The 27,618-nt window shown below is 36.8% G+C and overlaps 1 protein-coding gene across 1 annotated transcript; it reads right to left on the bottom strand.

Moving 5' to 3' along the window:
* Nucleotides 1-9: 9 nt before the first annotated feature.
* On the bottom strand, nucleotides 10-27,552 carry TOP2A (DNA topoisomerase II alpha). Its single transcript, XM_019416076.2, has 35 exons — nucleotides 27,419-27,552; nucleotides 26,408-26,563; nucleotides 26,100-26,190; nucleotides 25,771-25,834; nucleotides 24,202-24,347; nucleotides 23,951-24,048; nucleotides 23,300-23,512; nucleotides 22,764-22,937; nucleotides 22,476-22,577; nucleotides 22,224-22,361; nucleotides 20,811-20,949; nucleotides 19,452-19,609; nucleotides 19,038-19,163; nucleotides 18,672-18,782; nucleotides 18,428-18,533; nucleotides 18,227-18,336; nucleotides 17,919-18,011; nucleotides 16,978-17,092; nucleotides 16,754-16,875; nucleotides 15,093-15,241; nucleotides 13,061-13,292; nucleotides 12,734-12,868; nucleotides 12,405-12,605; nucleotides 12,033-12,228; nucleotides 10,643-10,734; nucleotides 10,377-10,541; nucleotides 10,162-10,245; nucleotides 8,777-8,959; nucleotides 8,342-8,432; nucleotides 3,237-3,389; nucleotides 2,876-3,002; nucleotides 2,713-2,756; nucleotides 2,185-2,325; nucleotides 1,423-1,622; nucleotides 10-1,110 (listed from the first exon to the last, which is right to left on the bottom strand). Exons 1-35 carry the CDS (start codon nucleotides 27,437-27,439, stop codon nucleotides 982-984), a joined length of 4,605 nt encoding a protein of 1,534 aa, XP_019271621.1. The 5' UTR covers nucleotides 27,440-27,552; the 3' UTR covers nucleotides 10-981.
* Between the last annotated feature and the right edge of the window lie 66 nt (nucleotides 27,553-27,618).

The raw sequence follows: 27,618 nt of genomic DNA, 5'->3' as shown, positions 1-27,618 counted from the left end.
ATCAACGGGTTGCAATGTTTAGAACATTTTATTAAAGTACAAAATTGTTGAAATTAAGTGAAATAGAAAAACATAGTAAATATTTACAAAAACATTGATAACACCACTCAAGTCACACAACATGTAAAAATGCAGAAAGGCCTTAAAACGTTTGTAAGTTGAAAATTATAGAGATTTCCCAAAGTGGTTATAACTGCTCACTGCTGAGTATGGCACTCATAGAAGATCTTTGAATGCTGTCCTCCACTTTTCTGCAATCCAGTGCTCCCTAGACATTTGTTCTTTGGGAGATTTGGACTTGGAGACAGCCCAAGGGGACAAGTCAAGAGCTGAGACAGTCACATAACTTATGGTCTAATTTTCTTCATCCTATTGACTGTGTTGAGGTTATGCAGACACAGCCAAGGTGTTTTCTTCAGCCTCTGCTAATATTCAAAAGGATATAAAGAATATGAGTAATTGCTTGAGCCGAAATTCAGCACATAAAAGGCTGAGTGGGGAGTATTTGTATTAGAACTATAAAGTTCTATCTGATGGAAAATTACCTAAATTTTAAGGTAAAACAGAATTAATCATGCTCTATCTCATATTTACGGAAAGTAGGAAACTGAAAGGAGGCAGAATAGACACTTTTATAACAATTTTAGCTTAATGAATGGTCAGTAAACTGTATTATGCTGAAGTGACCACACAACTATCTCTAGAGTCCAGAAGAATTTAAAATCAGATTCTAAAGACAAAAGAAAAGACAGTCAAAACATAGACAAAGCAGAGAAGAAAACAATGCCCATGAGGTGGTCACTATTTAGACAGTATTATAAAAAGGGAAGGGATACTTGGGCTTTACACACTTCACTTTGATGATTCGGCATTAAAACTACCTTCCCCAAATGAAATTCAGAAGGGAGGAAATTAAGGGATTCAGGTAACTCTAAAATCAGTCTTGGGCTCAATAAGACCATTACTTAAAATAATCACATTTTAGAACAGATCATCTTCATCTGATTCTTCGAGGTACTTTATAGGTTTCTTTGCCCGTCCAGATTTGGCCCGAGGAGCCACAGCTGAGTCTAAGTCCAGATGGAAATCCTCACTCTCCCCCTTGGATTTCTACAAGAGGAAGTCCATGTAATTTGCACAATGTTAGTCTGACAGCAACATTTCACTGGAAAAACTATATCAACAGACTATAATTCAAGAAGTTTCCCACCTTCTAATAAGTAGTAAGAAATAGATCTAAGGCTAGTCTCTCATTGACTAAGTGGCATATTTTTAAATGTAACTGTGATACAGTAAGTAAAAGCTAAATGGATTAGGAGATTTAAATTTATTTTCTTAAAAAATGTGTCAGATTAAGAGCAAATCTTAATTATGCATTTTAAAACAGCTATAGCAAACAGACGAACTAGGATAAATACTCACCTTGCTTGTGACTGTCTTAGAAATCATTTTCTCAAAATTAGAGTCAGAATCATCAGAAGTGGATGGCTTCCTTTTGCGGCGATTTTTGGTTTTGGGAGGATCAGGCTTTTGAGAGACATCAGAATTCAAGCCTGGCTCCTTTTTGGTTCCTTTTGGTGCAGCCCTTTTTTTGGCACCTGTAGTGGAGGTGGAAGACTGACCTGCAAGTCAACACAGGCATTCGTTCATCATGTCCACGCTAGATGGATTATTCTACTGTGGACTTTCTTTAGCAAGCTGTTGAATGCTTACATTTAACATAGGAAAAAATCTAATAGAGCTGAAAGTACATTAGAGAATCAAAACTATTCTTAAGTATTTTTAAGTAGGCTCCTATTTTACTAGGCGGGGCTTGAACTCATGCCCCTGAGATCAAGACCTGAGCTGAGATCAAGAGTGGAACACTTAACCAACTGAGCCATCCAGGAGCCTCAGCATCTAATTTTTTTATAGGTATGTTTTACATTAAACCTTTGCAACTGTTTATAAACCTTATCCCTGTCATAGATAATGAGATAGATAACACCTGGCATTTTGAGATATATGCTGATTTTAGACCTTCTGACCACCAGTTTTGATCACAAAGATCTAAATATTTGCTTTCACTTGGGAAAGGTTTAATTTCAATATTAATAGTAATTTTTGGGAATAAAAAATTGAATTCATTTGTGGTAGCCAGCTTCTTAATCCTAACATTAACCCTTTTGAAAGACTGAGGCTCACTTTTTGCTGCTGTCTTCTTCACCGCTACCTTCTTTTTAGAAACAGGGTTTATGATTTCAGTTTCAGCTGAGAAATCAGCGGCCGGAGAATCTAGAGAAGGTGGTACGCTGTCCTTGGCACCACCAGCATCAAGGTCCATTACTTCAAATGGAAAGGAAAATAGCACATATAAGCAACACACAAAAATCCATTTCCTTCTCTGAGTTCCCATTTAAATACCAAGTCTGTGACTTTTCTAGAATATTTAAAACATACTCTTACAACTTTGTTCTAATTTCTGGATTCTTCATCAGCAGATATTTTTTGTACCTCTAGCACCCAGCAAGCATGTGATGACTTTCAGTATATTAAGTATAGAACCTGTTTCTGTGCAAAACTAACCCTAATGAACAACATCAACGCAATGCTAACAAGAACCCACATTTATCTTCCAAGGCAGGACTCGGATAACGTAGTCCAGATTAGAACCCACTAGACCCAAGTGCCCCAGTGAAGCAGACATCTCACTATTTTTAATTAAATACATACCTGATGTGGCACTCTTCTGTGGCTTCAGTTCTTTGTTAGTAGGTCTAGAATAAAGAAGAAACCATCAACATCCTGACAACCAATTCTACATGTGTCAAAGAATGTATCATTGACTATTGACAATAATCACGATGATAAGATTCATGTTAGAGAAGATACTTACACTGGTGGGGAAGTTTTGGTCTTAACTGGGCTAACATCTGATGGGACAAAATCCTCATCTTGAGTTTTTTCATCAAAATCTGAGAAATCATCATCTGAATCCAAATCCACTGTAAATTTGGTTTTTGCTATAAAAAACATACATCAAAGAATAAAAGAGGGGAACAGAAATATGTAATTCACAGATTGCTATAACAATTCATGAAGATTTAAGCTTTAGTTTAATATCCTAAAAGATGCTGTAGTTTTTTAAAAACTTAGTAATTACCGCTCTAGTATATAATAATTTCTGGGATTTGTGCCCTGAAATACACTGGCCCAGATCTTGCAACATATCTAGCATGTTGTTCGCTTGTGCTTACTTGCTGCTCTCCGTGGCTCTATCTCTCGTGGGGGAACATCAAAGTCACTTTCATTACTGCTCATATCTGATTCTGAATCAGACCAGGGGTTTCTCTTCTTTCCTTTTTTGACTGGTTTAAATGGCAACGTAGTTTGCTTCTTTGTCTTGGTACCTAGAAGGGAGATAGGAATTAACCACTTTCATATATTCTTAGCCACACTTTTCTCCATCTACCATCCATCCATCTTTCAAGTATTTATTGAGCTCTGTGCTAGTATTGAGAATACAACGGTGAATGGAAATGGATAGTCCCTCTTCCTATCGAGCTTATATAGCTTGGTCATCTAATCCCATAAATAAATATAATGTGTCTATGTAGGGTATGAGGCATGTGTGTATGTATTTAAATAAGAAGACTGTTCCAAGAAATGCTTGAGCTGAGACCTCAAGTTTAGAATGAACTAGTTGAAGGCAAGTGGGTAATGAAATATTACAGTGCAGAAAATAGCATGTACAAAGGACCTGTGGGGAAAACAGTACATTTAGGAAAATGAAAGAAATCCATTATGGCTAGAAAACAGAAGTTGCAGGGAGAGAGGCTGGTCTTGTTAAGCCTTTACATTTTTAAATTTTTATTTATTACTTATTTAAGTAAGCTGTACATCCAATGTGGGGCTTGAACCCATGACCTCAAGATCAAGAGTTGCATGCTCTACGGATTAAGCCATTCAGGAACCCCAAGGATTTTGTTTTAAACAGGGAACCAATATAACCAGATTTGAATTTTAAAAAGTTCTCTCAGGTTGCAGGGTAGTGATTGGAAAGGGGCAAGAATAGATGCAAGATCAACAGAAGGTTATTGTTGAAGTCAAGGCAAGGGAGACAATTCAAACAGAAAAGAATGGCTAGGATGAAACCTTGAAGGTGTTTAACGGCCGAGTAAGGAGGTTTAAAGTCACTAGTCCTGGCCCAAAGAGAAGGGCAGCACCCTCACTGATCTTATACCATCCTTCATATTCTTGTCAGTATACCTATCTACGTCAGATTTCCTAGTTGAATCTAATCTTATCCAGCATCCTCCAACAATCTGGTTTTCTATCTCTCCGTCATCTAGTTTTTTTGTTCTGTTTTTTTTACTATTTCCCAATATGAGCGTGCCCCTCGGCCCCCATTGAGGAGGTCTTCTCATTGTCCCATGCATATTATATGCCCATTTTTCTTTTCCTAATCTAGAATACCTAAATCTTATCCACTCTTCAGGACTGTAACCCAAGTTTTACCTCTCTCACAAAGCCTCTACAATGTACATGCACCCACACTGATCTCGCCTTTCTCTCAGTTCCTACAATGGCTAGTATATATTGCTTTAACTTTCTTGATAAACCTCTTGAAGGTAAACACCATGCTCTCCCACTTCTTGTGCCCTCACATTATTTGAGAGTAATGGGAACATGAATGCTCAAAACATTCAACTGATTCATTGGTTTTATATGCTAACCGATTGCTAGCTAGGTTTAAAGTTAATATAATTTTGCACAATTTGGCATGCTTTTATTACTTCTTTAGTTTGATACTAAGATGTTTTCATCTGTTTTATTCATCTTTTCATTCCCCACAGAACTGAGCACACATTATCTATTAAAAGTAGATATTTGGGGCGCCTGGGTGGCTTAGTTGGTTGAGTGTCTGAATCTTGATTTTGGCTCAGGTCATGCTCAGGTTGTGGGATTGAGCCCCATATCGGGCTCCACACTGAGCATGGAGCCTGCTTGAGATTCTCTCTCTCTCTGCCTCTCTCCCCCTCTCGCACATGCTATCTCAAAGTAAAAACAAGTAGACAGTCAAGGTTAGATTTACAGATCAATCAAAGGAATTGAGTTGAGAATCCATAAATAAACCTTAATATTTATGACTAACTGATTTTTGACAAGGGTGAAGATAATTTAATAGGGAAAAAAGGTTTTTCAATATGGTGCTGGGACAACTGGATATCCACATGCAAAAGAATGAAGTTGGACTCCTTCCTAATGCCACATACAAAAATTAATTCACAATTCATCAGAGACCTAAAAGTAAGAGCTAAAACTAAAACTCTTAGAAGAAAACATAGGGGTGAATCTTCATGACCTTGGACTTGGCAAAAGATTAGATATGATACCAAAAACACAAGCAACAAAAGGAAAAAAAGAAGATAATTTAGATTTCATCACAATTAAAAACTTGTGCTTCCTATCAGCAATAGGCAAAGTATGGAAAGAGCCCAAATGTCCATCGATGGATGAATGGATAAAGAAGATGTGGTGTGTGTGTGTGTGTATGTAAATTAAACTAACTTGTATGTAAATTAAAAAAATAAATTACATTAAAAACAATAGAATAAACTGTTCTTAGAGGTTGAAAAGTTAAAAAAACAAAACAAAACTTGTGCTTCAAAGGACATCATCAAGAAAATAAAAAAAATAATCTATAGGAGAAAATATTTGAGAATTATGTATCTGATAAAGGACTGGCATCTAGAATACATAAAGAAATCTTACAATAAACTCAACAACAACAAAAGACAACTCAATTAAAAAAATGGGCGGGCTGCCTGGGTGGCTCAGTCAGTTAAGTGTTGGACTTTAGCTCAGGTCATGATATGGCAGTTCGTGAGTTTGAGCCCCACATAGGGCTCTGTGCTGACAGCACAGAGCCTTGAGCCTGCTTCAGATTCTGTGTCTCTCTCTCACTCTGCCCCCCACCCCACCCCCACACTCTGTTACACTCTCTCTCTCTCAAAAATAAATAAACATTAAAAAAAATTTTTTGGGGGTGGGTGCCTGGGTGGTTCAGTCAGTTAAGCAACTGAATTGGGGCTCAGGTCATGTTCTTGCAGTTCGTGAGTTCGAGCCCCGCGTTGGGCTCTGTGCTGACAGCTCAAAGCCTGGAGCCTGCTTCAGATTCTGTGTCTCCCTTTCTCTCTCTGCCCCTCCCCTGCTCGCGCTCTGTCTCTGTCTCTCTCAAAAATAAATAAACATTAAAAAAAAATTTTTTTTTAATAAAAATAAAGGGGCGCTTAGGTGGTTCAGTCGGTTGGGCATCCAACTTCGGCTCAGGTCATGATCTTGCGGGGAGTTTGAGCCTCTAGGTGGGCTCTGTGCTGACAGCTCAGAGCCTGGAGCCTATTTCAGATTCTGGGTCTCCCTCTCTCTCTCAATAAACATTAAGAAAAAAGATTTTTAAAAAATGGGCCAAGGGTCTGAATAGGTATTTTTCCAAAGAAATATAAAAGGCCAACAAGCAACATGAAAAGATACTCAACTCAATCATTAGCTAATAGGGAAATGCAAACCAAAACCACAGTGAGATAACCACTTCATATCCACTAGCATGGCTAGAATGAAAAAGAGTGACAATGAATTAACAGTGTTGGTGAAGATGTGGAGAAACTGGAACCCTTCTACATTGCTGGAAGGAATGTAAAATGGTGCAGCTGCTCTGAAAAACAGTGCAGAGGGTTCTTCAAAATGTTGAACATAAAAAATCCTATCACCCCACACAATTCCACTCCTACGTATCTATCCAAAAGAAATCAAAGCATTAAGTCCATGGGGGCACCTGGGTGGCTCAGTCAGTTAAGCACCTGACTCCTGATCTCAGCTCAGTTCTTGATGTCAGAGTCGTGAGTACAAGCCCCTGGGTTGGGCTCCACACCCAGCGTGGAGCCTACTTAAAAACAAACAAACCCATGAAGTCCACATAAATACTTATATGTGAATGTTCATAGCAGTGTTCACAATACCCAAAAAGTGGAAACAAGCCAGATACCTATCAACCAATGAACAAATAAAATGTATATCCATACTGTGAAATACTATTTGGCAATAAAAAAGAATGAAGTATTGATACATGTTACTACATGGACCACCCTTGTAAGTATGCTAAGTGAAAAAAGCCAGGCACAATAGACCACGTATATATGATTCCATTCATATGAAATGTCCAGAGTAAGTAAATCTAGAGACACAAAGTAGATTAATGATTGCATAGGGGGAGGGGAAATTGGGAGGAAACAGAGAGAGTGACCATTAATGGGTAAAGTGTTTCTTTTTGGGACAAAAAAGTGTTTTAAAACTGTTGAGTATACTGAAATGATTGAAGGTATACTTTAAATGGATGAATTTGATATGTGAATTTTTTTTCTTAATTTTTTTAAATCTTTTTTTATTTTTGAGAGAGAGAGAGAGTGTGAGCGGGGGAGGAACAGAGAGAGAGGGCGACACAGAATCTGAAGCAGGCTCCAGGCTCCAAGCTGTCAGCACAGAGCCCGACGTGGGGCTCGAACCCACAAACTGTGAGATCATGACCTGAGCTGAAGTCGGTCACTTAACCGACTGAGCCACCAGGCGCCCCTGGTATGTGAATATCTTAATGAAGAACTTAAAAAAAGTAGATACTCAGTGAGGGCATAATCAAATGGCTAGTAAAATTCTTTTTTAAAAAATATTTATTTTTGAGAGAGAGAGAGAGAGAGAGAGCAAGCGAGCGCGCACAAGCTGGGAAGGGGCAGAGAGAGGGGTGGGGGGGGGCGGGTGGAAGACACAGAATCTGAAGCAGGCTCCAGGGTCTGCGCTGTCAGCACAGAGCCCAATGAGGGGCTCGAACCCACAAACTGTGACATGACCTGAGCCTAAGCCGGACACTTAACCAACTGAGCCACCCAGGCGTCCCTGTGTAGTAAAATTCTTAAATTTAATTTACTGGGTGCTACTTATAACCCAGACATGGTTATATGGTATTCAACTATAGGGGTAATACAAACATGACTAAGATGTGCTCACTGTTCTCAAGAAGCTTTATATAATATACATCAAGGCCTTTTAACTGGCTAGAAAGTGAAATCTAATAAACTGAGTGTGTTTTCTTTAGATTCCCAACTAAGGAATTCAAGTTGCCAAATTAACGAATTATTTCAAAATGATCTCTTCTAAAATAAATCAAATCCAAGGACAGTGTTAGGGAGGTTCAAGTAAACTTCAGACATAGTCCTCCATCATGTTAGTACTGAACATGTATGCAGAATATACTAGGTAACAGACAAAATTTAATCTCAACTCTATAATTTTACTTAAAATGTTTTAATACCTGGCTCTCTTTTCTGTTTCTTCTCCAACCTTTGTTTCAGACCTTCTAGTTCCATACCATCCTCTTGAGGGCTCCCTTCAGTGTTTTCACTCTAATAAGAGAGAGCAAGACAAAGATGGTCAAGTTCTGTCAACTTATTATTTGGAATAATGTAAGGTCAAATATACAAATATATATCTGGTCAAAGAGTGATTTTTTTCTTTAAGTTTTGGTTAAGAGCTATGAATAAAGGTATGGGCATGACTTTTTCAAGATACTTAAACACCAAAAAAAAAAAAAAAAAAAAAAAAATTAGGTTCACAGGAAAGACAAGTTTTGATTAAATATAGGATAACTTACAAACTATGGGCTTAGAAATTTTATAATATCATTTATTCAATTTTAAGTTGAAATAGGTTTCAAGTATTTTAGTGTATAACTTTTCAAGAGTATTACCTTAATTTTCTTTTTAATTTTCTTTTCTGCCTCTGCTTTCATCTCTATGGTCACTCGGGGGATGACTCTTTTCCCACATGGAGAAGGCAAAACTTCAGCCATCTGTATTTTTTTCCCCTTTGCTTTCCCCCCTTTCCCAGGGAGTCCTATTTGCTCTTCTTGTTTTTCCTTTGTTTCAACAGCCTACAAAGGGGTAAAAGAAAGCAAGTTTATAAGCCAACAAAGACAATACAAAATCTAGGCTAGTTATAGGAATAGAATAAAAGGCAATAGTCAAACTGATTTCAATCTGTACATCTTAATATAAAAATTTTTAAAAATTTTATGTACGTATGCAATCTCTAAATCCAGTGTGGGGCTTGAACTCAGGACTTCAAGATCAAGAGTCACATGTTCTTCTGACTGAGCCAGCCAGGCACCCCACATCTTAAGGTAAATTTGTGATAAACTATACAACTAAGTATATCACCAATAATAGTGAATATATAACTAAGGCCCACTTTGACAAGTGTGGAGACAGAAGATTGGGTTCTACTCTTGATTCCACCATTTAAACTGCTGACGATAAAAAGGGGAAACTGGGTTAGGGATAAAATACATAGGTACATATATACATATTTGTAAACTTAAATAAGAAGTGAGAAAGGGTGGAACTCTACTTGTACATCCATACCTAAGTGTAATAATATAAAACTGCATGGTAAGCATTATAACTTAGTTTATGAAATGCTTTTCTTATCTTAAAGTAATATTGGAAAACAAAGCAAATTAGTGAGATTTAGGTAACAAAGTATCTTCTGAAACTGATTAGCTAATCCTGAAGGTAAGTATCTTTGTCCTTTTAGGTTGACTTGGGGGACTGGGTTGGTCTTCTTACACATTTAAATTCTTTATCTTCTCAGTTTCAATAAGTCAGAAATCAGCTCTTGCCCTTTGCTCTCTTTGTCCAAAACCTTCTAGGTAGTATGCTTCCCAGTATCATTTACTTTATCCTAACAATCCGTTCTTTTATGTGTTATCTTGGAATGTTTCCTTATGCCTCTTATATCCTTTCTATTTGCCAATTGTGAAATTTCTTGACAAAGAGGTATACTGCTGGAATGTACTATTTCATTAATAATAACTCTTGGGGCACCTGGGTGGCTCAATCTGTTAAGCGTCTGACTCTTGATTCGGTCTGGTCAAGATCTCGCAGTTTGTGAGTTTGAGCCCCACATCGGGCTCTGTGCTGACAGTGCAAAGCCTGCTTGGGATTCTCTCTCTCCCTGCCTCTCTCTGCCCCTCTCCCATGCTCGCTCTCGCTTTCTCAAAAACAAATAAATAACCTTAAAAATAATTAAAAAAATAAAACAAAAACTCTAACGCAGACATTATAAACGACACACCTCCAGCTCTTCAATAAAAGCAGCTAGGTCTTCTTTCCACAAATCTGATGGACTCTTTCTCTTTAATGTTTCTAGCTCTTGTTCCTTCATAAGATAGTCAGAAAATTAAGAGTTAATTTATGGGCATAAATAAATAGTACATAATTTTCATGAAGCAGTTTTTACTTTCACTACTAAAACAACTAAGCGACATGTACCCTCTACCAATAACTCACTTTTTCATTTCTCAGCTTGCACAGTTCATCCTTCTTTTCCTTGGTGAGATACCAAAGAGGCATATCAAGAAGGTAGTTGAAGGTTGGTCCAGAATCTTTTACAGAGTCACCCTTTTCGGCTTCATTTTCATTGTCACTCTCTTCATTTTCTTCTTCATCTGGTACCTAAAGGAGGAATTAAAATGTAGCTTTAACAGGACATGTGAAACAGAGACAGATTATACACAGTCTTTGATAACATAGAAAAATGCTAACCAAGAGATTACCTTTTGCTGGGCTTCTTTCCAAGCCTTCACAGGATCAGAATCATAACCCCTCTGAATCAGAACTTTAATTAATTCCTTCTTTGGCTTATTTTCTATTAAAATAAAAGTAAACATAGATAATGGGTTTGAGCATGAGTTGTACCATATTAATTCAAAAGATTAAAACTAAAAATTAAATGGTCTTTGTCTTACATAAATTTGTATATCCTGGTATAGAGAGAAGTCTTCTCCCCAAACCACTGTGGATGTAAATTACCACAAGGCAGGCAGTCAAATCATGTATGAGACTGTTAACCTAATCATAACTCTTAAAAGAATAGAAGACAATCATACCTTTATTTCTGATAAGTCTCTAGGTCAATTATACTCCCTTATTAACGTTTCAACATTTCGTTGGGCAAGTTTTTAGTGCCACCAACCCAACCATTGGTTTCTCCATGCTGCATCCATTTCCTTTTTCTCTTCCAAGGACTATTGCAGCCAATTTATTACTCTTTGAGGGATATTGAATTACTAGCTACTGATATTTCAGAATGAATTTCTGAGTGCCATATTTTATTAATTAATTTGATACAGATTACATGTTTAGGCCCTCTACATTTTTATACTCAAGAAGACTGGATAATCACATTATTTCATCTAAATACAACCTTTACTTTTAGTTTTCTTTGAGTCATGTCCAATATTACTCATTTTAGCCTCGCCTTAAGCAACAGTCTTATGAAATTAGGGAGCTGACAGTTAATGTTATTAGTTTTAAAAATATTCATGAAATTGAACATTTAACTATGAAGTTAAACATTTTTGTGTACCACCAGAAAATTATTCTGTGATCACAAGGAACTCATGTTGCCATGTTTTGGGACTTGCTCCTATAACCCATAAGTTAGTTACCTAGCTTTCCTACTTAGCCCTGGACAGGGTTGAGCTATTTCTTTTAACCTTCCTTATACTCCAGCTTTTATCAAAACTGTTTACTTCCTGGTTACTTAAACCCTGACTTAGGTGCTTCTAGAAGGTCTTTTAAAAAAAAATTTTTTCTGAGACATAACTCAGTCTTCAGTACACAATTTACTTGTAATATAAGCCATTTATAAGCTTCCTTCTAGTCTCTTTTTTTCCCTATCAGACAGACCTAACTTCTCTTCTCTTTACACAGGTACTTTTTCTAGCTCTCTATTCTAAATGTCAACTAAATATTGATTTCTCAAGATAGTCTAAGAAGAGCTATCTTTTTCAAACTATAAATGCCTAGGTATTTAAAATAAATGCTTGTATAAGTAACCAGTTGAACTAAATGGATTTTGCCCTCCCTCCCCACTATTATTCTCTCTAAAAATGTTTAAAGTTTGGCATAATTGTATAGACAGTTATTATTCCAAAAACATACCAATGATTATTTTGCCATCTATTTTCTCTAAGATAAAGCGAGCCTGATTGTTCAGTTTAGCAGATTCAGCACCAAGCATTCCTAGTAGCCATTCTTTTCTTAATCCATAATACTTAAGCCTGAGTTCAAAGAAGTCTCTTAGAATATCCAACACTGTGTCATATTTCTTTAAACATCCTACATGGTCAAAAAGCACCTAGAAAAGAAAAACAAGATTAGAGACAAGAACAGATAAATTGGCTAAACTTTAATGGTTTTAGAGAAATGAATTTATTCTTCGGAAATATAAAAGTATTCTAGGATATCCTTTTAAAACTGGTGGATCTTTAATACAAATCGAAACATATGGATCTCTCATAAAATAAGACATACCATAGAGTTGCATGTGAGACTAGTCTGGAGTTTGAAGACTTTGTGTAGTCCCACTCTCTCTGCCTCTGCCAATTTCTCTTCAGTCATCTTCACAACAAACTTCACAGTGGTGTCTGTATGGTATTCCCTATAATCGGTTATGAGAGGTGGTGTCTTCTCAGTGCCATTCAACATGGGTTCTAGAACCTGTTCTTTATATGTCTAAAGAAAGATAGAATAATCTTTTTGTTAAGTGTCTAAAACACAGGCTTATGAGTATTTAACAAGCTGTAGTACAAAGTGTTTCCTCGATCATAAAAATCAAAGAAAAAAACCCCACAGTTACGTACTTGGGTCCATGTTCTGATGGGAAGTTCTGAGATTTCAATGGTTGTGGAATTAAGAATAGCCACTTCACCACTAATCACATATTGATTTGGAGCCAGCTCTTCAATCGTACCCCTGAAGTTCTTGTAACTTGGAAGCTAAATTGGTATTTTAAAGAAGAACAGGTTTTCTAAATGTGACACTAAAAACAGAAATCCCCACAGCATTAAACAATAAATCTAATGAATATTAAAGTATGAAATAAATTTTATGTGTCCTCTTTAATCATATAGCCTGATGAATTGAAACCAGATGAAAACGAAGGATCCTGATACACACAGAATACTTACCATTGGCAAAGGTTCTTCTCCATCCATCAGACGCCTGATATTATTTACAACTTCACGAATATCAAAGTTCGGGATTTTGCAGGACCACCCAGTACCGATTCCTTCAGCACCATTTATCAGCACCATGGGTATAATAGGAATGTACCATTCAGGTTCAACACGTTGATTGTCATCATATAAAAACTTTAATGTATGATCATCTTTTGGTGGAAATAACAACCGAGCCAAAGGGCTAAAGAAAACAATCAAAGAATGTTATTTTATAAAAATACTGGCTTTGATACTTAACTTGTGAAGGACAAGTATTGTCTCATATCTATGCATAAAACCTTCCATATTACCTTGGCTTTAATTGCTGACCAGTAATTGTTTAACAGTATTTATTGAGCGCTTTGTATGTGCTAGGCACTGCAGACATAAAGTCTCTAAGGAGCTCACAGTCTACTACAGGGAGATAGACAATGCACATACATTTTGTCAGGTGGTGGGGTAAATGCTAAGAACAAAGAAAAAGTAGGTAAAAGTGATTGAGTGTGCTAAGGAACGGTCACACGTTCTGAAAGGATAATATTAGAGCAGAGAAGAAATTGAGAGAATGAGCCATCATGCGGTTATCTGGAGAAGGAGTAGTGTAAGCAGAGGGACCAGTAAGTTAAAGGCCCTGAAAGGTGTGCTTGGCACATTTGTGTATAGGCAGAGGCCAGGTGTGTTCGGAACAGCAATAGTATGAGATGGAATCAAACCATATGGGGAGTGGGCACATAGATCATGTAGGTCCTTTAGATTTTGCTCTAAACGAAGCAGTTGGAAGGTTCTGAACCAGAGTGGCCTATTTAAAAAAAATCAACTGGCTACTATAAGGATGAAGCATGAAGGATAAAGAACGAAAGAAGGATGGTAGACTATATTAAAATACTTTAGGTAAACAGAATGCCTTAGTATTTTTCTAATGCAAAACCCATAGGATTTGCTGATGAATTGGATACCAATGTGAAAAAAGGTGACTACAAGGTTTTTAGTCTGAGAATTAGAACGATAGCATCCCATTTACTGAGACAGGAAGGCTAAGAATTTTGTTTTGGACTTCGGTTTGAGATGCTTATAAGATATCCAAGAAGTAAATTTTGAGAGGGTAGGCAGCTCTACGAGATTCAGGTTGGGACTGTGAGTCTAGATGGATGGGCTATCATCCATGGATAGGAAGTTGAGTGTAGCTAGTGGAAAGAGAGCTAATGAAGGAGCTTTGGGGGCAGGCCAGAAGTTAGAGGCTGGGAAGATGAGAAAGACCAGCCAAGAAGACGAATGAGGAAAGCCAACAGTCTAGTGTTTTAGAGTCCAAATAAAGAAGAGTTTCAAGGAGGGTGAAGTGATTAAGTATCCAATGCTGCTGGAAGGTTAAATAAGGTGACAGCTGAAAATCGACCATTCATAGTGTACTTTCCATAGACTTAGAAAGGAAGTAAGATTTCAGCTGTGGTATTTCAGAGGAATTAAACTCTTTACTCTGACTCCAAGTCCACAGCACAGTTTTTCAACCTGAGCATTGACATTATGGGTCAGATTATTTTTTGCTGTGGGGGACTGTCCTATGCATCATAGGGTGTATCTCTGGCCACTGCCTTCTAGATGTAGCACAGCTGCCCTAGTCATGACAATCAAAAATGTCTCCAGACACTACTATGTCTTCTGGGAGATGGGGTGGCAGTGCAAAAATCTATCCTGGTTGAGAACCACTGCTCAATAGGATGAAAGAGAAGAAAACATAAGAGACGGAAGTAAAAACATTTAGTTTGGCAAGGAAACAACTAAGAAATTCAAAGGCATGGCTGTCAAACTGAAATAGAATTTAGACTTTCTACTGATCATAAAGAGTAGCATAATTAAACTTTAATAAGCTAGTTAAAAAAAATTAATACTCTAAGCATTTACATCTAAAGCACATTTTCTGATTAACTGAATTTATATATTTTTGGCCAACTAATTATTTCAAAATTAGAAATGGCAATTCACTAGAAATTGAAAGCATACCCACCTGAGCATTGTGAAGATGTATCGAGGACTAGCAGAATCCTTACCACCATGCAGCCTGGTACCAAACTGACCAATGGGTTGCAAGAGGTTCAGATTATTGCTACCCACAAAATTCTGAGCCAAATTGATAATGGTCATCATTAGTGACATCTGGAGGTGGAAAAAGATTCATTAATCTGATCTGTAGGCTCTTAATAATAAAAATATCATTATAACTAAACCTCACTATAATTGTGTACGGTTTTATGAGGCATAGATGTTTATTGATTCTTCCCAGATAAATACATGGCAGACGTACCTAAACCTAAGACTTCTGGCTCCAAGTTGAGGGCTCTTGCCTTCTAATAGTTTTTATCAAGTCCTACTTAACCTTGAAGGCATAGCTCTTCTCTTCACCCTCAGCAGAATGAAATATTTCCACCTTTGTGTTACAACACTTTGCTCATTTCTATTCTAGCATGCATCACTTTATTCTGTAGTTGCGTGAATGCGTGTTGGTCCTCTGGTTAAATTGTGATTATACTTTGAAGTAAAGAACATATTTGATTTTTAAATATATACCTGGTGCATGGTAAGCATTCAACAAATGTTTGTTGTGTGAACATTTTGATTAAAAGTGACAAGCAAGACAATCATTACATTTTAAAGTACTAGAAACTGTGGCACGTGGGTAGCTCAGTTGGTTAAGCGTCTGACTTCAGCTGAGGTCATGGTCTTGCGGCTCGTTAGTTTGAGCCCCACATCATGCTCTGTACTGACAGCTCAGAGCCTGGAGGCTGCTTTCGGATTCTGTGCCTCCCTTTCTGTCTGCCCCTCCCCAACTCATGCTCTGCCTCTGTTTCTCTCTCAAGAATAAATAAAACATTGAATGCATGGGTGCCTGGGTTGAGTGTCCAACTTCAGGAGAGGTCATGATCTCATGGCTTGTGAGTTCCAGCCCTGCATTAGGCTCGCTGCTGTCAGTGTAGAGAGGGCTTCGGATCCTCTTTCCATGGCTTTCCCCTACCACCCTGCCCCTCACCTGCTTGCTCTCTCAAAAACTAATAACATTAAAAATATGTATACATATGGTGAATGCAAAAATGGAATTTAATCACAAAATCTATAAAAAGGAATATGTTTGTGTAAAGTCAAACAATTCAGACATATAAAAAATTGAACAGTTGTCCTTTTCAATTGACAGGGATAACCAAAGTTAACAACTGGGAGGACACCCTTGTAGACATTTTGCTTAAGGTATTGTTTTGGCATTTTCTCTGCACACACAATGGGCTGGATATTCTCAACATTAGTACACACAGATTTACTTCAGTTATGTCATTGACTCCAGGCATAGATGTGTCACAATCTAAAACAATTTGCCAATTGATAGCCATTTTCGATGTCTAAATTTTAGAATCAGTTATATTAAACATCACTAAATATCTCTGAATATTGATCTTTGCAGATTTATGAGTAACCTATCAGGATATCATTTTTAGAAATAGATTTGTTAGGTCCAAGGGTAAACACATTCATAATTTGACAGATTTCAGCAAATTGTCCTCTACTGTGGATGAACCAGTGTTCATATCACTAAGTACTCTCATTAAGTGTTTGGAAAATGATATTACAGGTATTAATGTTATAATGCTTTCTGGAAACATTATGGATTGTGTTTACCTCACCATGATGATAAGAGGACATCTCTGCCACTGACCCAGCTAACTGAGCAACCTTCACCTCTCGCTTGTCATTCCGTTTGAAACAGGTAAACAAAACCTTTCTTTGACCTGGTTTCAAACCTTCAAAATGAAAGAAGTGCAAATATTAGTATCCTCAGTTTAGCCATTTCTGGACATTGATCTCTGTGTATGATAGAAACAGGCTAACGAATTGGAACTCACCATCCACCATAGATGGAATAGATCTCTCGTTATCAGAATTTGAGAACAGGATAAGTTCCTTGTTTATGAAGTCATTATATGTCAGATATGTGGTAGTTTGCCCATACAAGTAATCCTGAGGGACCAAAGAGAGTATTACATGATCTAGTTTAAAATAAAAAAGATTAAAAAAAAAAAAAAAGATCACTGGTCTTAACAATATTTAACACCAAAAAAATCTTTCAGCATATTATTTTTTTTCAATATATGAAATTTATTGTCAAATTGGTTTCCATACAACACCCAGTGCTCATCCCAAAAGGTGCCCTCCTTAATACCCATCACCCACCCCCCCCTCCCTCCCACCTCCCATCAACCTTCAGTTTGTTCTCAGTTTTTAAGAGTCTCTTATGCTTTGGCTCTCTCCCACTCTAACCTCTTTTTTTTTTTTTTCTTCCCCTCCCCCATGGGTTTCTGTTAAGTTTCTCAGGATCCACATAAGAGTGAAAACATATGGTATCTGTCTTTCTCTGTATGGCTTATTTCACTTAGCATCACACTCTCCAGTTCCATCCACGTTGCTACAAAGGGCCATATTTCATTCTTTCTCATTGCCACGTAGTACTCCATTGTGTATATAAACCACAATTTCTTTATCCATTCATCAGTTGATGGACATTTAGGCTCTTTCCATAATTTGGCTATTGTCAGCATATTATTTCTATGATAATTCTTAAGTCTCTCAAAGATACAGAATTATGCAGACATATTTTACAGGTTTTAAAGATAAAGCCAACGTAATTGCTACACAATTAGGAAAAAGTGCATTGCTTTTGCAATTTCTTTCAGGCCACAAACATTTATGTAGTAGTCTAAACAATCACATTTATATAGTTATCCATTATTAAATTTTTTACTGAAATAACTAGTCATCATTTTGTAGGATATGTAAGATTTTTTACCTCAGGAAGGCCAAGTAACTTCCGTTGCCTTCTGTCCTCCATGAAATGAGTTAACCATTCCTTTCGATCATCTATCTGTTTCTTGCTAAAGGCCTACAAATTAGAAAAAACTGATACGAATAGGTTCTAAAATATCTCTTGTATACAAACTAAGCAAACATATGGTCCCTTTCTCTAAGATATGCTTACCAAAAACATTCCATATTCTATAAAATATTCTATTATATAAAAATTTATGTTTCAATTGACTAGCTAAAGTAGTGATTTACAAAACCAGAATGTATGTATGAAACAGAACTCAAACTGACCAGGCTGATGGCAGCATCATCTTCAGGACCGGAATATTTGAATTGAATACGATGTCTTTTCATATCTGCAAAGTATTCCTTAGCCTCTTTTGATGTGCTTGTGCCCAAACCTATACAGCCAAGAATACTAAGTTACTCCATATAATCTTGTACAATGGTATATAACAAAATAAGAAGTTCTATACGGGTTTTCTTACAAACCTTTGTAGTACTTGACTTTCCATTTTTTATGATTTGGTGTAGAACTCTTCCATTCTTCAAATTCAGGAAGGCTATAGAATGCCATTTCTTGCTTGTTTTTAGACACCTGTGGTAAAGAAGATATTGCTATGGTTTTGTATACTCCTAGGTCCCCTGTATACTGTCCACCACTGGGCTTATAAGCGTATAAAGGGTTGACTAGGGCCTTAAAATATCCATTATGGTAATTTAGAAGTTAATATACCTTTACAATAGGAGTGATAAATTCTTCCAGAAAACGGTGCCGCAGAAGAGAGGGCCAGTTGTGATGGATAAAATTAATCAGCAAGCCTTTGATATGGGAACCATCTTGGTCCTAGAAATATTTGGAAAGCCAAAACACAAAAGAATTATTTTGAGACCAAAAACAAATGATTGACCTACTGGTAATTTCTCAAAAACTTTTCTATGGGGATTAAAAAAAGAAAATCTGCTCATTTAGTATGTAATATATATATGTGATGATTATAGCTCCAAGTTAAGTAATTTCCTTACATAGGAGGAAAGCAATAACCGTAAGACATGTTTAATTTAGTGTTAACAATGTAAAATATTTGAAAGCAATTCTGACCTGATCTGTCATAATCATTATCTTCCCATAACGAAGAGTCTTCAATGAATCTTCATCTTCATAGTTTTTCTTGTACTGAAGACCCACAATCTTGATGATATTGTTAATTTCAGCATTTTCCATGATCTGAAATAGACATATACCAAAAAAAGGTAATGTTTTGTTTATAAATTTGAAAAGAACAAAGAAATAGGACACTATTGTTTGGGTTTTCTTGAGCTTCAGTATTTTCAGTTATTAGCCTATACATTAGGTAAAGTCAGAAAGATCTGTTAAGATATGCTACAATGTACCCAATTTCTTAAAATAATAATAAATATCTGAAATATATTTCAAAATGCCAGTGAAGGAATGAAGTATGAGCATAAAATCCTGTATTATAAAACTGGATTTAGATTCTAAAGATGGTTCTACCTGTTTATGAGAAGCTTCTCGAACATTGAGTATTTTTCCTCTAAGCGGGAAAACCCCATATTTGTCTCTCCCAACCACGCCAAGGCCCGAAACAGCCAAAGTTTTAGCTGAGTCTCCCTCAGTCAGGATAAGTGTACACTCATTGGAGTTTCGACCCCCTAAAATAAAAATACACAAATTAAATTCTTGGCACATTTAGTTGAACCTCAAATATACTAACTCGGATGTGCTATTAATAGTTTTATGATAAAACACTAATAAGTAGATATATATTAGAACTAAAGTTCATAGTAAAAAAAAAAGTCCTAGTTTCTTAGACTAATTTCTTTTTCTTTTTAAAAAAGATTTTAAGTAATCTCCACACCCAACATGGGGCCTGAACTCACAACCCTGAGACCAAGAGTCACACACTCCACTGAGTGAGTCAGTCAGGCATCCCTCTTAGACTCATTTCTCATGATATTTATACTGTTATAGAACATTCATTTGATATATTATGTTAAAAAATGTTAGTGATGGGGTTCAGAACATAATACCCCAAAATAGGGCACGTGGCATATTGAATATTTTAAGCTGAATTGAAACAGATCATGAAACCCTCATGTGAGAGGTGCCCTCCATATACCAGAGTCAAAAGGAACATTCTTATCTCCCAGAGTGACACTGAAAAGAATCTGAACGAACAGGCCTCACGGAGCTTCCTCCCCATTTACTATACTTAGTTCATACTCCTTGCCCTTATCATATCTTTTCACTCTTCCTCAAACCTGACGTAAAAAAACCCCTCAGGTTTAACCATTTCTTTGGGTCTTCATTTTCCTATGAAGACCCAAAGCTCCTGTGTCCAGTACAATTTATATTAAATAAATTTGTATGCTTTTCATCTATTAACCTGTCTTTATCAGTTTAATTTTCAGACCCAGCCAGGGACTTAAGAGAGCTGAGGAAAACTTTTTCCTCCTCTACATTAGGTAATAGATCACTATATAGATATTCTTATTTTATACTCTTAAAAGTCATCTCAACATTACTGTAATAGCCAAAAATTAGAAGTGATCTAATTGTTCAATAACAGGGAATTGGCAGATTTTTTTTTAAAGTGATGCCTTTTTATAAAGTTAGTTAATTTATTTATTTAATAAGTAAATCTCCACCCAGTGTGGGGCTCAAACTTATGACCCTGAGATCAAAAGTCGCATGCTCTTCTGACTGAGCCAGTCAGGCGCCCCAAATTGGTTGATTTTTAACCAAGTAAAAATATCCCATTGAATATTACATGTCAAAGGAAATGCTGTTAATGAGTAAAACAAATAACTGAGCCAAAAGTTTTGAAGTTTGGAAACATTATTAGTTGTGTACCTGCATCATTGGCATCATCGAGTTTGGGAATTCCCTTGATCCTGTTATGTTTTACAGCTGAACACTTCTTGTTTAACTGGACTTGGGCCTTAAACTTCACCCAGTTTAGTATGCTTTCTACAATACCACAACCAATTGCCTGAAAATGAGAAGATTCATGTTAGGGAAGAAGAGTTCTGTCAGAACTCTAGAATACAAGTGAGCTCCTATAAAAATAAAAATAAAAATAATAATAATTCAACATTTAAAAAGAGGCAAAAAAATAATTTCCAGACATTGGATGACAGGTCTTCCTGTCTTAGGTTATCATAACTGAGGGAACTGGTTCCTTTGGGCTCATTCATTCCATAAATATATACTGACTACACACTTAACATTGTGCTAGGCACTGAGATCCATGTTGGAGATCTAGCGGTTAAAACAAATTGGTCATGGTCCTTGTCCTCATGGACTTTAAGATACAACAAGGAAGATGGAAATAAAATGAGAAATTATAAGAGTGATGAGTGTTATGGATAAGTGAAAAGTGTGGTATATCTAATAATGTACGTCCACTGTTATAATGGAACCAACTTAGTTGGGGAGAAGGGTAGAAAGTAAAGGCTTTCCTAAGGAAATGACATTGAAGATCTAAAGTAGTTAGCTAAGTAAGAGCATTCCAGGCAGGATTACCATGTGAAAAAGCTGTAAGGAAGGAAGAGTACTAATGCTTCTGAGTAATTTGAAGCCAGTAGGATGAAGCTTAGGTAACATAGGAAAAAGCTGCACTGAGGTGAGGTTGGAGATGTCAGGGTCTTATAGGCCATATTAAAGAATTTGAACTGTTTTTATTTGATTACTCAAGAGCACTACAAAAAAAGGACTGAAATGTTATAAACATCAAAAATCTATTATAGTAATACAGAAAAGAGATGATAGTGAGAAGCTATTGAGGTACCCCAAAGATGGATACCTTACTGGTTGGATTAGAGAAAAGGCAGGGGGGTAAAGAGAAGGCTCCCACCTTTGTTTATGCAAACTTTTACTAGTGTTTAGTTGGAACCTTTTACTAAAACAGGAAATAGTTTTGTTTTTGGGGAAGCTCTTTGTATAGAGGTCAGTGAGTATAACGAAAACGGAGTCAATTTTGTATGTGTCAACTGAGAGGCAACGTTAGGCATTCAATGTTTGGAAAGCAGTTAAATGGGCTGAATTCAGAAGTGATCTAAACGAAATGGTGGTATGTAATGGGGAAATTTAAGCATATGGATGGTAACTAAGGCTGTAGTAAGACCAGTGAGGTGAAAGCTATTTTTTATTTCCTTTTCAGAGGCAGAAGACCTGTGGGAGGAATCTTTGTTTTTGCAGGGCTGGGAAGGGCAATGGACAATAAAGCAAGGTGCTTCTATTTCTTATATCCGTCTAAGTACTCACAGCTTTGATGAATTTTTCACTTAAATGGCAGGTTGATCCAAAGCTCTTGACTTGTAAAGTCATGTTCTCTTTTGTCTGAGAATCAAAGGTTGGGTTTTCAATTAAGGCATTCACAAAAATCCACATGTGATTTTTCACCTGCAGGAAAAGTTGACATTACATCACTAAAAACTTAGGTTTTATTTATAGCCCTTCTCTTCTTCCTTGTCTTTAGAAGAAGAAGAAAAAAAAAAACAGGCTAAAATACCATACCTGATGTGCTTTTACTGCAACACCACCCTTGTTCTTCTTTTTAACAACCTCAACAAGTTTAGTCACAATCTGATCAGCTATATAATCAACATGTCTGCCACCCTAATGGGGAAAAATACCAAATTGTAAAGCTTAGGATCCTCAAAATTATAATAATGACCAAATATTGAAAACAATTTAATTTAGCTCTCTTTATGCCAAGGTAGCCAAATATTCAAATTCATTTTATATAAAAGAGTAACACTTCTGTGTAAAGATAAATCATGATTAATACAAAAATAAAATTACCTTGGAAGTAGCAATGCTGTTGACAAAGCTAATTTGCTGAAAGCCTTTTTCACTCATTGTTAAGCATACTTCCCACCTGGGGTTTACTTGTTCATGGATAATTTTCAACGGATTGCCAGTTTCATCTACCTTATCCTTCAAATACATATCTACATAGCTACGGAATCCTTTTACCTGCACAGGAATTAAAAGTTATGGTATTAGAAAAAAGTTGTAAAAAGTATTCAATGATAGACCATGAGGATTTTTCAAAACCAGTGAAATAATGTTCACTAATGGGCATAAGAGAATGGTCTTAAAGGGCACAAAAGGATTTATTTAGGAGACTGTTTGAGAATGACATTTCCTTTAGTGAGTTTAAAAGAGCTAAGTAAAAAGATGTGGCATACTGTTTTCTTTTCAGGAGTGTATCCAAGAAGCGATTAGAGGAAAAAAAAAATGTATATATATATATAATGAGAAAAAAAATCAGTGTTGCCTCTGATGATGACCACATAAAGTCTTTCATTGTCCTTAACACCCCAGAAAATACTTACTGGCAGCTTATTTCCATTGAGAAACACTTTGACATCTTTAGTGGATCCGGCAATATCATATGCTCTTCTGACCATTAGTGCAACAATATCTTTGTCTAGGCTTTGCATTTTAAACTTGGACAAATCAGGCTGGAAGGTAATACATGTATAATCTTCCCCATTGAAGGGCTTGAGTTCCATCTCACCAGCCCTTCCCATGTTATCCATCCACGTCTGTCAAGTAAAAAATAGGAAAGAGAAAAAATTCAAGTCTTTTCACAACGAACTAGAACTAAACACAAATTTACAAGTCCTAAAAAATAACCTAATATATGTTCATGAATAATTTTCCATGATTTAATAGCTTATAAATTTTGTTGAGTTAAACCAACCATTAATGCTGTTATACATTGCTAAAGTATTATTCATTTATTTTAAATGTTTATTTATTTATTTTTGAGAGAGAAAGAGATAGAATGAGCAGGGGAGGGGCAGAGAGAGAGGATACTAAGCAGGCTCTGTGCTGTTAGCACGGAGCCCGATGCCAGGCTCAAACTCATGAACCGGAAGATCATGACTTGAGCCTAAGTCAGATACTTAACCAACTGAGCCACCCAGGCACCCCACTGAAGTACAACTTATAATGGAGGCACAAAATACTTCTTTACTTGCCTGTTTGAACATTTTCTTGTATTCTCTACTGGCTGTTTCCACAGTAAATTTGGTACTGAATATGTTACACAATTTGGCCCCATAGCCATTTCGACCACCTGAGAAAATAAATGTAAAATACTTTGCTATCACTGTCAGTGTTAATCAATTATAGAGATTTATTCCAGTATTTCTAACTTTTATGCCACAGTCATTTAAAAGATGTGTTTTTTCAGCAACCAATATGTTCTTTATTTTCCTCAATACTCTACCTGTTACTTTCTTTTCATCATCATCATAGTTACTAGAAGTTAGGAGCTGTCCAAAGATGAGAGCTGGGACATACATCTTCTCAACTTTGTGTTCAACAACAGGAATACCTTTCCCATTATTCCATATACTAATTAGATTGTTTTCCCTAAGAAAAGAAGAAACTTTTATTGTAAAACAGATGTAAACTAGTGCTTAGTATTTTCATATTTAAATATCATTATTTCTAAAATCTATAAATTGACAAGTCTCAATTTCATTGACTCTTCTTCATGTATATATCTTCTGAAATTCAGCATGAACTACCTTTCCCATCATGCTTAGTTCCTGACACTCCTGTAATAGGAGCCAAGAGGAAAAAAGAATGAATCCTTTTCCAACACCTGGGCAGACAGCGATAATGCTAAAAAAATATGAAATTTTAAAATGTTAGGATAAACAAAGGGAAATGATTTAGGCCCAATGGAAAGGACAAAATTCAGGAACAATATTATTATAGTGCTTGCTTTTTAAAAATTATTTATTTTTTTATTTTGAGAGAGAGAGAGAGCGCACACATAAGCGGGAGACAGGCAGAGTGAGGGAGAGAATATCCCAAGTAGGTTCCACACATAGTGTGGAGACGCTGGTCTCCAGGGCTCCAGAGCTCGATCTTATCACTGTGAGATCATGACCTGAGCCAAAATCAAGAGTCTGTCGCTTAACCGACTCACCCAGGCACCCCTATTATACTGCTTTGAAGAGGATCATCTGTACTGTCCCTAGCTTGCTTAGCTTTCCCACCCAACAAAGCACATTGCAAAACAAATATGAAAGGGAAAAACATTAGCAATTGTAAACTTCCCTGCTGGCCAATAAAATGGTAAAATTTTATTTGGAATTATTTCTCTCTTAGCTACTTTATGTTAATTCTCAGAAGATAGTACAGTTTTAGGTATAACCAGACACACACTATGGATCTTATTCCGAGTAGTGCTTAAGATTATCTACAAAAGACTAAAACTAGCTCATTTTCTTAAAGACTATGATATCAAGTCCTTCGGAGCAGTCAAATACATCATTAACACACTTCCTCCAAAGAACCTAAAATATAGTTTATGCCATAACTGAGCAGGCTAATAAAAAGGTGAAACATGCACCCGTGTATCCATAAAGGGACACCCAGCATTTATAACCAGAAACATTAGATCCAATTATTCTCTATCACCACCTGCTGGTTTCCAACTTGAATAGCATCATGAGAAGAAAAAGCTCTAGATTCCAGAATGCTTAGACAGAGCATTTATTGGAGATGCTTACTGAAATACTTAGGGATGAAGTGTCATAATGTCTGTAATTTATTTTGAAATGACTTAGAAAAAATACAGATGAAGCAAATATAGCAAAGTATTGATAACTGTTGGATCTGGGTGGTAGTTATCACAGATTGTTCATTGTAACATTCTGCTTTTCTGTACTTTTGCAAGTAAGGGGGGGGGGGTGGGAAAGCCAATGTTAGTACAAGGCAAAGCAAATGCAACTAACAGTAACAATGAGCTATAACAAAACAAAAGACCATGCAAGAGACTTACGGGTCAATTGTGACTTTAATACAAGACATTTTTGGGTCCCTTTGTTTGTTGTCTGCAGCATTGACTGGAAGAAAATACACATTTGTAAGCAATTAAAGTATTTTTAAAAACATTAAGATGTAGAAAGAAAAAAAAATCTAAAACAGCACAGGAGTAATATTACCCAGGTATTAATTTAACATTTATTCATAGTGCTGCTTCTAGGAAAGAATTCAAATCGCTAGACTCCAGTAAACTGCCCCACTTTTGCCAGCTACATGGTTTGCTAGAAATGATACTTCTTATGAAGGATTTGACCGATTGATCTTTATGTGAAAGAATTTACTTACCTAGAATCTCATCAAAGATTTTGTACAACCCAGGGACAAAGGTGACTTCCCTGTAGTTAATGCCAATATCTTCATCGTAAACCCACATTTGCTAGAAATAAGGCAAAGAAATATAGTTACTTTTACCCTACATTTATTCTGTCTTATTATGATTACTGTAAAGTCTTCTGGATTAAATACTACAATATACATAAGATAACTCAGGCTGGTTCTAGTGACACTAAAAATACCTGAAGTATATAGCAAATTAACCTGGAAAAGTATACATCTTAACTACTTGGTAACTGCATTTCATTACGTGGTTTTACCTGGGTCACTAATTCCACGGAGCCAATATAGGTGTCTGGGCGGAGCAAAATATGTTCCAGTTGGGTTTTCTTTTGATAGATCCTTTCAATAGACAGTCTTTTCTTAGCATCTTCATTTTTCTTTGTTTTGTTGATTAGCATATTTTCATTTACAGGCTAGCAATTTTAGAAAATTGTAGAAAAGGGTTTTTTAATCAGAGGCTTATTAAAAACAAAAACAAAAACAAAAACAGAACACCCACCGCAATGATTTACCCACTGTAACAAATCACAATCTCTTACCAGGTATTGGTAGAGCTGACATCGTTTTGTACAAACACAGCAATTTAAGTTAATTTGCAGCAAAGCTCCCAGGGGTCGGATTGAATAAACATACATTAAGTGCACGTGACGTGAAAATAGTTTCCTTGAATGTTTTAGATGTCATCAATAAAATACACCCACTTCTCTCATACATTTCACAAATATTTGCTGAGTGCCCGCTATGTCCCAGGCACATAACAGATTCTATTCAGCATCAGTTTGGGAAGGCCATCGATTCGATCCTTGGCCAAGTTAACGTTTTGAATACAGAAGGGACATATTCCAAGCAACTCGGGCCTGCCGGCTCGTCAATAGGAACGTCGTGCAGTGCTCTGCACCTTCCAGGGTCAGGGGCAATCAATCTCATTTTCAACGGGAGGGAAGGAAAGGAAAGCATCTGTCTGTGCGGCTTAAAGTCACACGCGGACCATTATAATACATACCAGTGGAATACTGACCCTAGAGACAGTAAAACAGAACCCAACACCCCAGAAGACAGAGTAGCCGATAATACTTCAATACTAGCACCATAAAGTGGTGTTATCCTCTTCACGATCCCGCCGAGCCCAGGAGACCCGGTCGACGCGGAATACCGGCTCCCAGCCGGCAGCGATCGGACCACAGCCCCGGAGCCTAACCCTTTGCCTGAAGCCAGAGAGATGCCGGGCCGCGCTGAACCTCCACGACCGCCCCTTTCACGAGCTATACCTGCAGTGGTGACACCTCCATGGTGACGGTCGTGAAGGGGGTCGTGCAAGCGACTAAACCGGCGGGACCCACGAGGCCACCACGGAACTAGCCGCTTCTCCACAGACGCTCGTCGGTTAGAAAAGTTCTTCCAGTCGCATTTGAACCTTCCTGGAGCCCGCCCAAACCAGATGAACCAATCCCTGACTCGCTCTCACAGG

Source organism: Panthera pardus, unplaced genomic scaffold (assembly GCF_024362965.1).
Source record: "Panthera pardus isolate Hobbes unplaced genomic scaffold, ASM2436296v1 HiC_scaffold_3, whole genome shotgun sequence".
NCBI classification, from domain to species: domain Eukaryota; kingdom Metazoa; phylum Chordata; class Mammalia; order Carnivora; family Felidae; genus Panthera; species Panthera pardus.
This window is presented reverse-complemented; position numbering and strand designations above follow the sequence as displayed.